General features: G+C 46.3%; 1 protein-coding gene across 1 annotated transcript in view; it reads right to left on the bottom strand.

Moving 5' to 3' along the window:
* Nucleotides 1–16,394, bottom strand: part of LOC116949753 (BAI1-associated protein 3-like) — a 66,409-nt gene extending 50,015 nt beyond the window's left edge. Inside the window, exon 1 of the mRNA XM_032967387.2 lies at nucleotides 16,200–16,394. Coding sequence (XP_032823278.1) covers nucleotides 16,200–16,226 — 27 coding nt within the window. The 5' untranslated portion in view covers nucleotides 16,227–16,394. The remainder of the gene's footprint in view (nucleotides 1–16,199) is intronic.
* Between the last annotated feature and the right edge of the window lie 839 nt (nucleotides 16,395–17,233).

Genomic DNA, 17,233 nt, shown 5'->3' with positions numbered 1-17,233 from the left:
GTGTCCCGATTCGTTTGTTCACAAATCGGTCTGGCGGACAAAGTCCGTGCGTCGTAAGTAGCGATGGTGAGAGGGGGACATCCGGTTCGTACGCTGTGACTCTTATCACCCTCTGGGTGCGTTTTTTTTGTTCAAGTCAATAGAGCCAACTGCCAGATTGTTACGTACAAGTCCTAAACACGCTACGTGTGTCGTGAAACTATACAATGCATAAACTGAGCTTTTTTTTCTTTCTTTTACCAGGTAAGTCCCACCGAGCTACGCAGCTTTTTTTTCAGAAGCGACCTGGCCACAAATTACAGCTCAACAAAGTGGCTCATTGCGTAGACATGCGTAGCAGCCAAATACTCGAAATGAAAGAGAAGTCATCGTCAAAAAAACAGCGGTTGCAGGCAAGAGCGTCGTCATTCTGTCCTCGCGACTGCAATAACCCCCCCAATGTAACGAACACGTTTAAATAAACACGGAGTAAAACACCAGGACCAGTGGTGCAGAAGTAACGTCGCATTTTTTAAACCAAACACGAGATGGACGGCCAAACGGGAAGCACGGTGCAGAGCAGAAATCAACCTCGCGACAACCAGCCAGGTTTACAGAACGTGCGACAAATAAATTATAAATGATAATAAACATTTTTTTATTTGACAAGTTAAGGCCCACTGAGCTATATAGCTCTTTTTCAGAAGCGACCTGGCTGCCACAAATTATATCTCAACAAAGTGGCTTATCATGTGGGCATGTATATAGCAGCCAAATACACGAAACACACGATGTTGATTCTAAATGTGGAGGGAAAAACCGGAGGACCCGGGAGAGAAAACCACGCGACCACGGGGAGAGAGACACTTGCAAACTCAAAATATATAGGCATTAGGATCGGGATCGAATCCACGATCTCCTGCAAACCAGGTGAGGTAGTTGACATCTCACCACCTGCCCTGCCAACACCACGGTGAGTGGATCCACAGCTGCTGGGAGCAGGGGACCGGAGTTTCTGTGCAGCCGCTATGAGGGCTGTTGACTGCACAGTGGTGCACTCACTGTATTCCAATGTCAAAAAGGTCTCCATGGTAAACCTTTACTGGGCAAAAATCGTACACACACACACAAAGCCACCCAGCCATCTTGCGTGGGTTCGGTAAATACTGGAGGTAATCACCTCCTGGTAGCTCTATTAATTAGCACGGTCGGCTACATATGGTGCGAAGGAAACATGCATACATACATCGGCACAAATTTATGCTTGCGATTCAAGAATGGGTTATTTTATTTTCAACAATGCGGTGAATATAGCGGCCGCTCGTGGCTCCAGGGATCACGAGAACCGATAACAACACGTTCGAATGAACTGAACGTGAACCGTGCGCACGCAATTCTACGCGTGTGTTTTTCAAGCTTAAGAACCGGCGCTGATCGTTTTGGGGTCTGGTGTAACCTTAAAATGTTCAGGGGTCCTGCCAGAAGGAAGGAAAACTACAGGTACAGTCGCAGGCACACATGTTTTGACTCTTTGCAGATTTTAATCTCAGATGTGGGCCAAGATTAATTTCGCATGGGCACATCTCAGGGCTGCATTACTGCTTTTTCGAAATGTAAACACTTCTCAGGAGGTGAACTCGAAAACTTCGTTCCCACGGCTATCGTAAATGAGTCCCGAAGTCGTGCCGGGCCGTCCTCACTCCGGCCCGGCATCTATTTGGTTCTTGCCCCAAGGCTGCACGGCCACGCGGCTCCATGGCAATGGTCCTGACCTCCACCCCCTCCCCCCCCCCCCCCGCGGCGATCATTTAAAAAAAGAAGTCACCAATGTTTAACGCCGTACAATCGATTTTTTTTTATATATTTACGTGCTCCTACAGTTGGCCGACATACAGGAGGAGTTGCACTTCTGTGTTGACCCTGTGACAGCCAGGTTACCCAGGCCTACAAAAGACAAAGGACCTCCCGTGTAGCCTTAACAGACTGTTTGGGCAAGTGCTGTTAGCGAGCACCTATGAAGGCTGGGACAGCACAAGATGGGGCGGGTGGCCAGCACCACGCCCGGCCGCCTTTGTCTCCCCAGTGGCGATATTTTACACATTTCACCAGGTACTCATTTGAGGCTGAGTCGACCTAGCGGAGGCCCAGGACCGATTCAGATAATCGTCACTGGTGTTGGCCGTGAGCGGGAATCGAACTCGGGTTGCCGGGTTCGTAGCGCAGCACGAAACCCGCAGCACTATATCTCGCCATACCAGGCCCACTGACACTTAAGCACCCACGGTAATATCACAATAAAAACTTCCTTGGAAATCCGCCCAGGCCCAATCCCACGGCTTCTGAATCTACGTATGCATGTTGAACTTCTTTCGCACTGTACGCAGCCAACCGTGCTAATCGGAGGTGTGGCGGGGAGAAGGCAACAAACGAAACGTTGTTCAATTTGCTCAATCCGCCCATCTACCCGGCAGTCCACTGGTTAGTTGAATTCGCAGCTCGTTTTAATGCTAGGGTCAGACGCGGGCTACTCCCACCACTGCAAATGTCTGGCAAGTGTGAAAGAGTGGGTCAGAAATACTCGCCAGAGGAGTTCTCTAAGATCCTCTGCAAGTGGTGGCATGAGCGAGACGTTACAGGGGCTGCAACTCTGCCTTTTACATGTTTTTTTTTTCAATCTTACGAAGGAAGTACTGTCTACATGAAAGGAAAGTGAGAAGGTCGGCTCTCTTTTTAAAGTGGCCACAGGACCGTGCCACTGCTCGAACCGTCTGCCCAGTGGAGCCCCAGAATCTCACACCTCCCAGAGCATTTGGTGCCACTCCGTGAAGTTTTGCCGTCTCTCTCGTGCTGGGAAAGGGCACTGATTGGTTCATAAAGATCTATGGATTGTGGAAATATGCCTCTTCGCTTGTGTGAATGTGCTGTGTGTATGTTGAACTTCTTTCTCGCCGTACATAAACAACTGTGCTAATAGGTGCGGGAACAAGGACAACAAATTGAACGCAAAAGAAATTCTCAAGAAGTTAGTTTTCAAATCTAGACTTAAAAGTGCATAGCTCCAGTGGCTTTCTAATATGAAAAGGAAGAGTGTTCCAGACGGCCACAGAAATGCATCTTGACTTTCTTCAACAGACAACTCGCTATTTTCTACCACAGCAAAAAAGATGGGCTCAGTGGTTAAGGGCACTGCCCTGTGAGCCCAGCAATCGGAGTTCAATTCCTGACCACGGCGGTGAGCCCCACTTCACCAACCCACGTTGCCCAGCGTGGTGAAGTAAGTTCAAACAACTGCCATGACTGAAACGGCATTGGGAAGGCCTTAAACCAGCAGTGGATTCACATAGCGCGTAGTAATATTACATGCATGCTGTTTGGCCTGTTACCAAACTTTTGGGGTTTTTAAACATTTACAATGCTCTCTACACACGTGACTATAATGCAAAATAAAGACACCGTATCTCTTCTAGATTTAAAGCTTTCGTGACTGCAAGGATCCATACTCTTTGGTTCTATTCGGTAAAGTCACGTAGGTAAAATAAAAACAACAAAAATCACGACGTTTCGGCCACAACACAAGCGGCCTTCATCAGGTGAAGGGATCAGGCTGTCTCGAGGACAGCGCTGGAGTGAAACACAGCCACGCTCAGACCGCGACCTTTAAGCTGTGTGCGAGGAAACAAGGTGCCTTGACAAAGGAATTAGCATAGAAATTAGCATTTGATTGGCCGACTTAGCATAGAGGTGGTGTATGTGCGGGTGCACTTGCCGTTTGGCGCGGGGGGGAGTTTACCTATTGATGGTGTGAAAAGGGAATTTTTAAGAGTTGCGAAAGTTTGGGGTACCACTACTTGAAAAATATACTGTACCATTGAAAATTAGTTTAATGTTTGGTTCGATTTAGAACATCTTTCCAATGGTTGCTTAATTTGAAACCATCTTCTCGGTTGAAATTGTGTCTGTGTTTGTAGATCTGAATTGCTTCGTGAAAAAATCTCTGATAAAAACCCGTGGGTTTGCAAAGAACCTTGGTATCAGAGAAAATTATATCATGATCACCCACAGCGTTGTAACAGTGATCAGCTACGGCAGAAGAATTCGTTTTGCCGTGTTTCAAATCTGATTTGTGCTCGCGAATTCGGTCAGAGATATGTCGCTTTGTCTCCCCGATATAGCAATCACCGCAGGTACAACTCAATTTGTAAACCCCGGGGTACTGTAAGTCAGGAATGACATCCTTCACGGATGGGATCAGATCACGAATTTTGTGTACTGTATTAAACCGGACCTGGATCTTGTGTTTGTTTAGAATTTTGGAAATCTTTTTAGTAACGCCTGCTATATATGGTAGTGTGATGGTTTTGACCGGAGTATCAAGTGGTTGTTTCTGTATGGAGGGAGAAACAGCTTGGCGGATGGTACGGTCAGAGTATCCATTCCTTTTGAGGGCCAGGTGTACATGTTTTAATTCACTGGTCAGGTGGTGTTGGTCCGAAATGCAATGAGCCCTATGGTATAAAGTTTTGATGAGAGAATTATTTTAGGCTGGGTGGTGGTGGGAATCAGGTTTCAAGCAGGAATCTGTGTGGGTGGGTTGCCTGTAGACAGAATGCCCCAATGAGCCATCAGGTCTCCTCTCAAACAGAACATCTAAGAATGGTAGCTTGCCATCTTTCTCCACTTCCATGGTGAATTTGATGGTAGGATGTCTGGAATTGATGTGGTGTAGGAAAAGGTTCAGAGCTGGGAGGCCATGTGGCCAAATGACGAAAGTGTCATCCACATATCTCTTTCACAGGGAAGGTCTGAGGGTAGAAGAGCAGTGATCTTCACTAATGTATAACTAGAGCAGTGATCTTCACTAATTTATAACTAGAGCAGTGATCTTCACTAACTTATAACTAGAGCAGTGATCTTCACTAATTTATAACTAGAGCAGTGATCTTCACTAATTTATAGCTAGAGCAGTGATCTTCACTAATTTATAACTAGAGCAATCTTCTTCACTAATGTATAACTAGAGCAGTGATCTTCACTAATTTATAACTAGAGTAGTGATCTTCACTAATGTATAACTAGAGCAGTGATCTTCACTAATGTATAACTAGAGTAGTGATCTTCACTAATTTATAACTAGAGCAGTGATCTTCACTAACTTATAACTAGAGCAGTGATCTTCACTAATGTATAACTAGAGCAGTGATCTTCACTAATGTATAACTAGAGCAGTGATCTTCACTAACTTATAACTAGAGCAGTGATCTTCACTAATTAATAACTAGAGCAGTGATCTTCACTAATGTATAACTAGAGCAGTGATCTTCACTAATGTATAACTAGAGCAGTGATCTTCACTAATGTATAACTAGAGCAGTGATCTTCACTAATTTATAACTAGAGCAGTGATCTTCACTAATTTATAACTAGAGCAGTGATCTTCACTAATTTATAACTAGAGCAATCTTCTTCACTAATGTATAACTAGAGCAGTGATCTTCACTAATGTATAACTAGAGTAGTGATCTTCACTAATTTATAACTAGAGCAGTGATCTTCACTAATTTATAACTAGAGCAGTGATCTTCACTAATGCATAACTAGAGCAGTGATCTTCACTAATTTATAACTAAAGCAGTGATCTTCACTAATGTATATCTAGAGTAGTGATCTTCACTAATGTATAACTAGAGCAGTGATCTTCACTAATTTATAACTAGAACAGTGTTCTTCACTAATGTATAACTAGAGCAGTGATCTTCACTAATGTATAACTAGAGCAGTGATCTTCACTAATGTATAACTAGAGCAGTGATCTTCACTAATTTATAACTAGAGCAGTGATCTTCACTAATTTATAACTAGAGCAGTGATCTTCACTAATGTATAACTAGAGCAGTGATCTTCACTAATGTATAACTAGAGCAGTGATATTCACTAATGTATAACTAGAGCAGTGATCTTCACTAATTTATAACTAGAGCAGTGTTCTTCACTGATTTATAACTAGAGCAGTGATTCATATTCTTAGTTTTTTCGGTAAAGTCACGTTGAAGAGAAACAACAAAATAACAAAATATATATAAAACAATAAAAAATTCTCACGACGTTTCGACCATAACTCAAACGGTCATCATCAGGTGTGTCGGTTTGCATAAATTTATTTTGAAAACGGCATATTTATTTATATATATATATAAAAAATAACGTTTGCGTCACGCGCAACGATTGACAGTTTGCCCAGGACTAGTCCATCTATTTTTTGAAAAGAGGAGGGGGGAGACGAAATTTGTTTTTATGTATGCTGTCTGAAAGCCACTGTAAGCGTGAACAATCAATCAAGAACTGAAATGATTTATCAAATCTTTCCAATGATTGCTAAGATAGAATCCATCTTCTCGGTTGAAATTGTCTCTGTGCTTGTATATGTGGATAGCCTCATGAACGAATCTCTCATGGAAGCCAGATGGCTTACAAAGAACCTCCGTCTTGGAAAAGTCAATGGCATGTGAGCCTACTGAATTAGAACAATGATCTGCTACGGCCGAGGTGTTGGTCCTACCGTGTTTAAGGTCTGCTTTATGTTCACGAATGCGGTCCGAGATATGGCGTTTGGTTTCTCCAATGTAACTACTACCACAGAGGCAACTTAGTTTGTAGACACCAGGGTATTGTATGTCCGGAATCACATCTTTTACAGACGGAACCAGATCACGGATTTTATGTAATGTGTTGAAACGGACCTGGATCTTGTGTTTATTCAAGATTTTGGAGATCTTTTTTGTGATCCCAGCAATGTAGGGTAAAGTGATGGTTTTGAAAGGCTCCTCAAGAGGGTTCTTCTTCATGGTTTGAGTGATAGCTTTGCGGATTGTATAGTCGGAGTAACCATTAGCCCTAAGAGCTTGGTGTACGTGCTTGAGTTCACTGCTTATGTGTTCCTGGTCGGATATGCATTGGGCTATATGATACAGAGTCTTGATGAGAGAATTCTTCTGTGATGGATGGTGGTGGGAATCCGGTTTCAGATAAGCATCCGTATGGGTAGCTTTCCTGTAGACAGAGTGGCTCATTGAACCATCAGGTCTCTTTTTAATTAGGACATCCAAAAAAGGTATCTTGCCATCTATTTCGACTTCCATGGTAAATCTGATGGCTGGGTGTATGGAATTGATGTGGTCGAAGAATTGGTCTAGAGCAGGCCGGCCATGTGGCCAGATGACAAAAGTGTCATCCACGTACCTCTTCCATAAGGTTGGGCGCAGAGTGGCAGTCTGGATGGCGTCAGTCTCAAATTTCTCCATGAAAATGTTAGCTATAACTGGAGAAAGGGGGGAGCCCATTGGGGTGCCCTCAGTTTGTTTGTAGAAAGTTCCATTCCAAGTGAAGTATGTATTGGTTAAACAGTGTCTCACCAGGGGGGGTACCTCAGTGTTTAGTCCTTGATGAACCAAGTCTTCAATGATTGCAATGGTGTCAGGTACAGGAACCTTGGTGAATAAGGAAACTACATCAAAACTGACAAGCAGGTCATCTGGGGACAGGGAAATACCCTTGATTGTTGATACCAGGTGAGTAGAATTTTGTACCGCAGAGGTGGTTTTTCCAGTGAAAGGACGCAGGATTTCAGACAAAAAACGAGCTAGTTTGTAGGTGGGGGAGCTGATAGTAGAGACTATGGGACGAAGAGGTGTATCAACTTTATGTATTTTTGGTAAGCCGTATAATCTTGGTGGCCTGGCAGCAGAAGGTTTCAACGAAAACTGTTTAGATTGATCAATTAATGCGGTTGAATCAGAAATTATTTTGTTGGTTTGTGTGACGAGGCTGTTGGTGGGATCTCTTTTTATTTTTGTATAACTACCATCGTCGAGTAATTCTTTAATTTTGTTGTTGTATTCTATTTTATCCATGATAACAGTAGCATTGCCTTTGTCAGCTGAGAGAACTACAATATCATTCCTCTTTTTTAATTTATATAATTCAAAACGCTCATCTTTGCTGAGGTTGCTAGCTGGCATCTTAGCGTTTTTGAGGGTTGCAGCGATTTCAGATCTTGCTACGTCTGCAGCGATGTGACCCAGGCCCCTGAGAGCAACGTCTACTTGGGCAATTATATCATTAACTGGTATGTGTTTAGGTGTGACTGCAAAGTTTAGACCTTTAGCTAAAACGGATTTCAGACCATCGGAAATAGAACTGTTACTGCGATTAATTACGACTTTATTAACGTCTAACTTTTTGGTGTATGGGTCCGGTCTTTTGTTGAAGAGGAGGTTAAATTTGGAAATCAGGTTTTCCTTACATTTGGTCGACATAGTAGCAGCTGAAGAGGCAGTCATATTGTCTACATGTTCCCAATCCGATGTGGACATTATTGCCGTCAATGATAAGTATGATTTGTAGAGTGTCTTGTCTAACTGATCTAGTTCTGTGCGTATAAGTCTGATTTTTTCTGAGATAAGAGCTAAGCTAGTTTTGAAAAGAATTCGTTTCGCATTAGAAGAAGTTACAGTAGCAGAGGTGAGTGTAAATGCGATTGGTATTACCCCAGAGTCGCGGCATCTCTTCAGGAAGGTGAGAGACTCGATCAGCTGAGCTTTCTTATCCCGGAGTTTGTTGAACGATCTTAAAGTTATGTGAAAACCCTCCCCGTAGAGGCGATTAAATTTTTATTTAAAGCTTTCGTGACTGCAGTAATTCATATTCTTTGTTTTTTCGGTAAAGTCACGTTGAAGAGAAACAACAAAATAACAAAATATATATAAAACAATAAAAAATTCTCACGACGTTTCGACCATAACTCAAACGGTCATCATCAGGTGTGTCGGTTTGCATAAATGTATTTTGAAAACGGCATATTTATTTATTTATTTATATATAAAAAAAACGTTTGCGTCACGCGCAACGATTGGCAGTTTGCCCAGGACTAGTCCATCTATTTTTTGAAAAGAGGAGGGGGGAGACGAAATTTGTTTTTATGTATGCTGTCTGAAAGCCACTGTAAGCGTGAACAATCAATCAAGAACTGAAATGATTTATCAAATCTTTCCAATGATTGCTAAGATAGAATCCATCTTCTCGGTTGAAATTGTCTCTGTGCTTGTATATGTGGATAGCCTCATGAACGAATCTCTCATGGAAGCCAGATGGCTTACAAAGAACCTCCGTCTTGGAAAAGTCAATGGCATGTGAGCCTACTGAATTAGAACAATGATCTGCTACGGCCGAGGTGTTGGTCCTACCGTGTTTAAGGTCTGCTTTATGTTCACGAATGCGGTCCGAGATATGGCGTTTGGTTTCTCCAATGTAACTACTACCACAGAGGCAACTTAGTTTGTAGACACCAGGGTATTGTATGTCCAGAATCACATCTTTTACAGACGGAACCAGATCACGGATTTTATGTAATGTGTTGAAACGGACCTGGATCTTGTGTTTATTCAAGATTTTGGAGATCTTTTTTGTGATCCCAGAAATGTAGGGTAAAGTGATGGTGACTTTACCGAAAAAACTAAGAATATGAATTACTGCAGTCACGAAAGCTTTAAATAAAAATTTAATCGCCTCTACGGGGAGGGTTTTCACATAACTTTAAGATCGTTCAACAAACTCCGGGATAAGAAAGCTCAGCTGATCGAGTCTCTCACCTTCCTGAAGAGATGCCGCGACTCTGGGGTAATACCAATCGCATTTACACTCACCTCTGCTACTGTAACTTCTTCTAATGCGAAACGAATTCTTTTCAAAACTAGCTTAGCTCTTATCTCAGAAAAAATCAGACTTATACGCACAGAACTAGATCAGTTAGACAAGACACTCTACAAATCACACTTATCATTGACGGCAATAATGTCCACATCGGATTGGGAACATGTAGACAATATGACTGCCTCTTCAGCTGCTACTATGTCGACCAAATGTAAGGAAAACCTGATTTCCAAATTTAACCTCCTCTTCAACAAAAGACCGGACCCATACACCAAAAAGTTAGACGTTAATAAAGTCGTAATTAATCGCAGTAACAGTTCTATTTCCGATGGTCTGAAATCCGTTTTAGCTAAAGGTCTAAACTCTGCAGTCACACCTAAACACATACCAGTTAATGATATAATTGCCCAAGTAGACGTTGCTCTCAGGGGCCTGGGTCACATCGCTGCAGACGTAGCAAGATCTGAAATCGCTGCAACCCTCAAAAACGCTAAGATGCCAGCTAGCAACCTCAGCAAAGATGAGCGTTTTGAATTATATAAATTAAAAAAGAGGAATGATATTGTAGTTCTCTCAGCTGACAAAGGCAATGCTACTGTTATCATGGATAAAATAGAATACAACAACAAAATTAAAGAATTACTCGACGATGGTAGTTATACAAAAATAAAAAGAGATCCCACCAACAGCCTCGTCACACAAACCAACAAAATAATTTCTGATTCAACCGCATTAATTGATCAATCTAAACAGTTTTCGTTGAAACCTTCTGCTGCCAGGCCACCAAGATTATACGGCTTACCAAAAATACATAAAGTTGATACACCTCTTCGTCCCATAGTCTCTACTATCAGCTCCCCCACCTACAAACTAGCTCGTTTTTTGTCTGAAATCCTGCGTCCTTTCACTGGAAAAACCACCTCTGCGGTACAAAATTCTACTCACCTGGTATCAACAATCAAGGGTATTTCCCTGTCCCCAGACGACCTGCTTGTCAGTTTTGATGTAGTTTCCTTATTCACCAAGGTTCCTGTACCTGACACCATTGCAATCATTGAAGACTTGGTTCATCAAGGACTAAACACTGAGGTACCCCCCCTGGTGAGACACTGTTTAACCAATACATACTTCACTTGGAATGGAACTTTCTACAAACAAACTGAGGGCACCCCAATGGGCTCCCCCCTTTCTCCAGTTATAGCTAACATTTTCATGGAGAAATTTGAGACTGACGCCATCCAGACTGCCACTCTGCGCCCAACCTTATGGAAGAGGTACGTGGATGACACTTTTGTCATCTGGCCACATGGCCGGCCTGCTCTAGACCAATTCTTCGACCACATCAATTCCATACACCCAGCCATCAGATTTACCATGGAAGTCGAAATAGATGGCAAGATACCTTTTTTGGATGTCCTAATTAAAAAGAGACCTGATGGTTCAATGAGCCACTCTGTCTACAGGAAAGCTACCCATACGGATGCTTATCTGAAACCGGATTCCCACCACCATCCATCACAGAAGAATTCTCTCATCAAGACTCTGTATCATATAGCCCAATGCATATCCGACCAGGAACACATAAGCAGTGAACTCAAGCACGTACACCAAGCTCTTAGGGCTAATGGTTACTCCGACTATACAATCCGCAAAGCTATCACTCAAACCATGAAGAAGAACCCTCTTGAGGAGCCTTTCAAAACCATCACTTTACCCTACATTGCTGGGATCACAAAAAAGATCTCCAAAATCTTGAATAAACACAAGATCCAGGTCCGTTTCAACACATTACATAAAATCCGTGATCTGGTTCCGTCTGTAAAAGATGTGATTCCGGACATACAATACCCTGGTGTCTACAAACTAAGTTGCCTCTGTGGTAGTAGTTACATTGGAGAAACCAAACGCCATATCTCGGACCGCATTCGTGAACATAAAGCAGACCTTAAACACGGTAGGACCAACACCTCGGCCGTAGCAGATCATTGTTCTAATTCAGTAGGCTCACATGCCATTGACTTTTCCAAGACGGAGGTTCTTTGTAAGCCATCTGGCTTCCATGAGAGATTCGTTCATGAGGCTATCCACATATACAAGCACAGAGACAATTTCAACCGAGAAGATGGATTCTATCTTAGCAATCATTGGAAAGATTTGATAAATCATTTCAGTTCTTGATTGATTGTTCACGCTTACAGTGGCTTTCAGACAGCATACATAAAAACAAATTTCGTCTCCCCCCTCCTCTTTTCAAAAAATAGATGGACTAGTCCTGGGCAAACTGCCAATCGTTGCGCGTGACGCAAACGTTATTTTTATATATATATATATATATATAAATAAATAAATAAATATATAAATATGCCGTTTTCAAAATACATTTATGCAAACCGACACACCTGATGATGACCGTTTGAGTTATGGTCGAAACGTCGTGAGAATTTTTTATTGTTTTATATATATTTTGTTATTTTGTTGTTTCTCTTCAACGTGACTTTACCGAAAAAACTAAGAATATGAATTACTGCAGTCACGAAGCTTTAAATCAAAATTTAGAGCAGTGATCTTCACTAATTTATAACTAGAGCAGTGATCTTCACTAATTTATAACTAGAGCAGTGATCTTCACTAATTTATAACTGAGCAGTGATCTTCACTAATTTATAACTAGAGCAGTGTTCTTCACTAATGTATAGCTAGAGCAGTGATCTTCACTAATTTATAACTAGAGCAGTGATCTTCACTAATTTATAACTAGAGCAGTGATCTTCACTAATTTATAACTAGAGCAGTGATCTTCAATAATGTATAACTAGAGCAGTGATCTTCACTAATGTATAACTAGAGCAGTGATCTTCAATAATGTATAACTAGAGCAGTGATCTTCACTAATTTATAACTAGAGCAGTGATCTTCAATAATGTATAACTAGAGCAGTGATCTTCACTAATGTATAACTAGAGCAGTGATCTTCACTAATGTATAACTAGAGCAGTGTTTTTCACTATTTTTTAGCGGTGGTGGCCACTTGTACCGATAAGACATCACATCAGTGTGAGGGCCACCACGCATTTGAAACCATTGCTGGGGTTTGACAGCAGCAGCACGATGATGATGATGATGATGAGGTGGTGATGTTTTCACTCTCTGTGTATTGTGTCGGGGGTGGGTGGAGGCCTCACTTCAGGGGCCGCACTGAGGGCCACCAGGGTCTGCCAGTGGCCCTGCGGAGCCTTGCAAGAGGCGTCGTTGTTTTGTCTTTGACCAGAACAGTTCACCGAGAGCCACATCACACGCGGAGCTACTTGTACACAGAGACACAGCAGCGGGTATACAGCAGACGACAACAACAACAACAACACATTCTGACTTATATAAACAAGATCGGTGATGGAATAAACTGCATCTAGTTCGTTTGTGTTCACCCCCGAGTTATTCTTTAACAATACAGTTTGGTTGCTGTACATTTTTGTTACCAACCGAGACATGCCACAGTGGCCCATTGCCTGCCACATTTAACACTTGATCATTATCATTTGAGTTAAATTATGTTGAAGATTTAAGGGGTTTTATTTATTTTTTCTAAAACGGCGTCCCCGAAAGGGCGCGGCCAAAGAGCCGCTTGGGAGCGAGCAGCCAGAGAGCCGCTTGAGAGTGAGCAGCCAGAGAGCCGCTTGGGACTGAGCAGCCAGAGAGCTGCTTGGGAGTGAGCAGCCAGAGAGCCGCTTGGGAGTGAGCAGCCAGAGAGCCGCTTGGGACTGAGCAGCCAGAGAGCCGCTTGGGAGTGAGCAGCCAGAGAGCCGCTGGGGACTGAGCAGCCAGAGAGCCGCTTGGGACTGAGCAGACAGAGAGCCGCTTGGGACTGAGCAGACAGAGAGCCGCTTGGGAGTGAGCAGCCAGAGAGCCGCTTGGGACTGAGCAGACAGAGAGCCGCTTGGGACTGAGCAGACAGAGAGCCGCTTGGGAGCGAGCAGCCAGAGAGCCGCTTGGGACTGAGCAGCCAGAGAGCCGCTTGGGACTGAGCAGACAGAGAGCCGCTTGGGACTGAGCAGACAGAGAGCCGCTTGGGACTGAGCAGCCAGAGAGCCGCTTGGGACTGAGCAGCCAGAGAGCTGCTTGGGACTGAGCAGACAGAGAGCCGCTTGGGACTGAGCAGCCAGAGAGCTGCTTGGGACTGAGCAGACAGAGAGCCGCTTGTGAGTGAGCAGACAGAGAGCCGCTTGGGACTGAGCAGCCAGAGAGCCGCTTGGGACTGAGCAGCCAGAGAGCTGCTTGGGACTGAGCAGACAGAGAGCCGCTTGGGACTGAGCAGCCAGAGAGCTGCTTGGGACTGAGCAGACAGAGAGCCGCTTGTGAGTGAGCAGACAGAGAGCCGCTTGGGACTGAGCAGCCAGAGAGCCGCTTGGGACTGAGCAGACAGAGAGCCGCTTGTGAGTGAGCAGACAGAGAGCCGCTTGGGACTGAGCAGCCAGAGAGCCGCTTGGGACTGAGCAGACAGAGAGCCGCTTGTGAGTGAGCAGACAGAGAGCCGCTTGGGACTGAGCAGCCAGAGAGCCGCTTGGGACTGAGCAGACAGAGAGCCGCTTGTGAGTGAGCAGCCAGAGAGCCGCTTGGGACTGAGCAGCCAGAGAGCCGCTTGGGACTGAGCAGCCAGAGAGCCGCTTGGGACTGAGCAGCCAGAGAGCCACCCGCAATGCGGCTCCGAGCCACCCGCAATGCGGCTCCGAACGAGCCGCAGGTTGCCCCGACCCCCTAACTAGGAAACCCCCCCTCCCCCCCCCCCACATCTCAAACGACTTCGGCACGGTGACTGCGAAGCGACCTTTACAAAGCTCAAGGGTGGGTGTACAGTGCTTAAGTTATTCCTTGTCAAGGGGCCTGAGCGTTCGTCACCAGTTAATTATTAAGCTGAGCTCAAAGGTCACCTCTCCCCCACGTCTCAATTAAATGCCCCCTCCCCCCCCCCCTGGGTTTCTATTCGCTTCGGTCTGGAGGAGTTTTGCGCGACCGATCTCTCACTGTTCGTCAGAGTATTTATTCAACGCCGGAGGAATCCGATGAGCCATGAAGCTCCTTTGTCGCGGGTGTCCCAGTTGTCACCGCGACAAATGGACTCATCGATTAGCAAAGACAAAGGTGGCCTCTGCCCCGTATGGCCTCTCTGACAGACTTGGGGCAAGTGCTGTCGGCGAGCCACCTATGAAGGCCGGCACGGCACACGAGGGGGTGGGTGGCCAACACCACGCCCGGCCGCCTTTGTCTCTTGAGTGGCGATGTTTACACACCGCAACAGGTACTCATTTGAGGTTGAGTGGACCTAGGGGAGGCCCATGACCGGTTCAGATAATCGTCACTGGTGTTGGCCGTGAGCGAGAATTCGTAGCGCAGCATAGCGCTAACCGCTCCACCAATACCAATAATACCAATACTACCAATACCACCAATACCACCACCACAAATACCACCAATACCATCGCCATTCGCCACTAAGTGACGGTGATGCCACCATGACGGTGATGCCACCATGGCGCTGGTGCCAGGCCAGGTGCACTTTGAGGCTTTCACGTGAAGTGTCGAAGGCTCGCTGCCATGAGGTCTAGGGACAGACCCAGCAAGTTCCATGGGTTGGCGGACTGAGATGACCAATATACGCACACCAGCTGTACCCCGTACGGTGCCAACTCGCTGTATTTTATCTGCCCGGCGCTCCGCTCGTTGTTGTGAGCGGCGTCGCTCCTCCGCCCTCCGTTGCTGCTGGAGGGCGACTGCCTCCAACTGCTCAGCAGGCAGCAGCAGGCAGCAGCAGGCAGCAGCAGGCAGCAGCAGGCAGCAGCAGGCAGCAGCAGGCAGCAGCAGGCAGCAGCAGGCAGCAGCAGGCAGCAGCAGGCAGCAGCAGGCAGCAGCAGGCAGCAGCAGGCAGCAGCAGGCAGCAGCAGGCAGCAGCAGGCAGCAGCAGGCAGCAGCAGGCAGCAGCAGGCAGCAGCAGGCAGCAGCAGGCAGCAGCAGGCAGCAGCAGGCTGCTCATACTCCACAGAGGCCTCCTCAATGCACAACGGGGCGACTGGCTCATTCCATAGGAATGTGGAATTTCCACCACCAATGGCCACCAATGTAGATGAGCAAACAACCCACGTGTAACTCGCTGGAGGGTGCATCATCCGCTTTGGCACATCCGCTCTCAAGCTTGAACAAACGAATATTCGCTTGTAAGCAGACGTGTACAAGTCCATTCTGTTCTATCTTTGTGTTCAGGAGCCAAATGCCCAGTGTCGAGAGCTGTTGCCCGCCGAGACGAGGCGACTCGAGGAGCGCGAGTTAGCGTGGCTTTGCTGTTCCTTGTAACACAACTGCAGTTTGTTGTCCTTCCCCCGCTACGTACGGTGCGAAAGAAGTTCAACATACGTTCATACGTACAGTGGTTCACTATACGATCCACACACGTCAATGAACCCGTTGCACAAATGTGTAAAGCGCGCACACACACACACAAAGATGTCACAGGCTGAACGCCTTACCTGATTTATCGGATTACTTTTGTCCATTGCTGCTGTGGCACCTTGCGGTTCTCAATAGCTCGGAGGGAGACTCGTGGTCACACCTGGTCCCCCATGCCGCGGGGTGAGAACCAAACTCGGCGTGGCAGCTGCAGGTGAAAAGACGCGCCGGGGGTTGGTAAGGTGCCTGGGAGTCCATTAAACTCAAGCACTTCCCCCTACCTACCCACCCACCCACACCGCGTCTCACCCACCCACCCACTCAGTCACACCGTGTCTCACCCACCCACTCAACCACACCGTGTCTCACCCACCCACCCAACCACACCGCGTCTCACCCACCCACTTAACCACACCGCGTCTCACCCACCCACCCACTCAGTCACACCGCGTCTCACCCACCCACTCACCCACCCACTCACCCACACCGCGTCTCACCCACCCACTCAACCACACCGCGTCTCACCCATTCACTCACACCGCGACCCACCCAACCACCCAACCAGACCGCGTCTCACCCACTCACTCATACCGCCAACCACTCAACCACACCGCGTCTTACCCACCCACTCAACCACACCGCGACCCACCCACCCACCCAACCACACCGCGTCTCACCCACCCACCCAACCACACCGCGTCTCACCCACCCACCCAACCACACCGCGTCTCACCCACCCACCCAACCACACCGCGTCTCACCCACCCACCCAACCACACCGCGTCTCACCCACCCACCCAACCACACCGCGTCTCACCCAAGCACACCGCGTCTCACTCACCCACCCAAGCACACCGCGTCTCACCCACTCACTCACACCGCGACCCACCCAACCACCCAACCAGACCGCGTCTCTTCCACCCCACGCGAGGCTCCAACCCAGCACCGAACTCACCCGGCTCAGCTAATTAGAGGGAAGTGGGAGTAAGGCTACCTACAGTTACCTACGGCACTCAATGGGGGGTGGCGCGGGGGGGGGGGGTAATCAACGTATTAAAACAAAAACTGGGTTAGATCGCGTAAATATGAATGTGTCGTTAAACCCGCCGCCACC

Source organism: Petromyzon marinus, chromosome 37, assembly GCF_048934315.1.
Source record: "Petromyzon marinus isolate PM22_M1 ecotype Great Lakes invasive population chromosome 37, UKy_Petmar_22M1.pri1.0, whole genome shotgun sequence".
Lineage (NCBI taxonomy): Eukaryota > Metazoa > Chordata > Hyperoartia > Petromyzontiformes > Petromyzontidae > Petromyzon > Petromyzon marinus.
The sequence above is the reverse complement of the archived record's forward strand: the minus strand, read 5'-3'. Positions and strand labels throughout refer to the sequence as shown.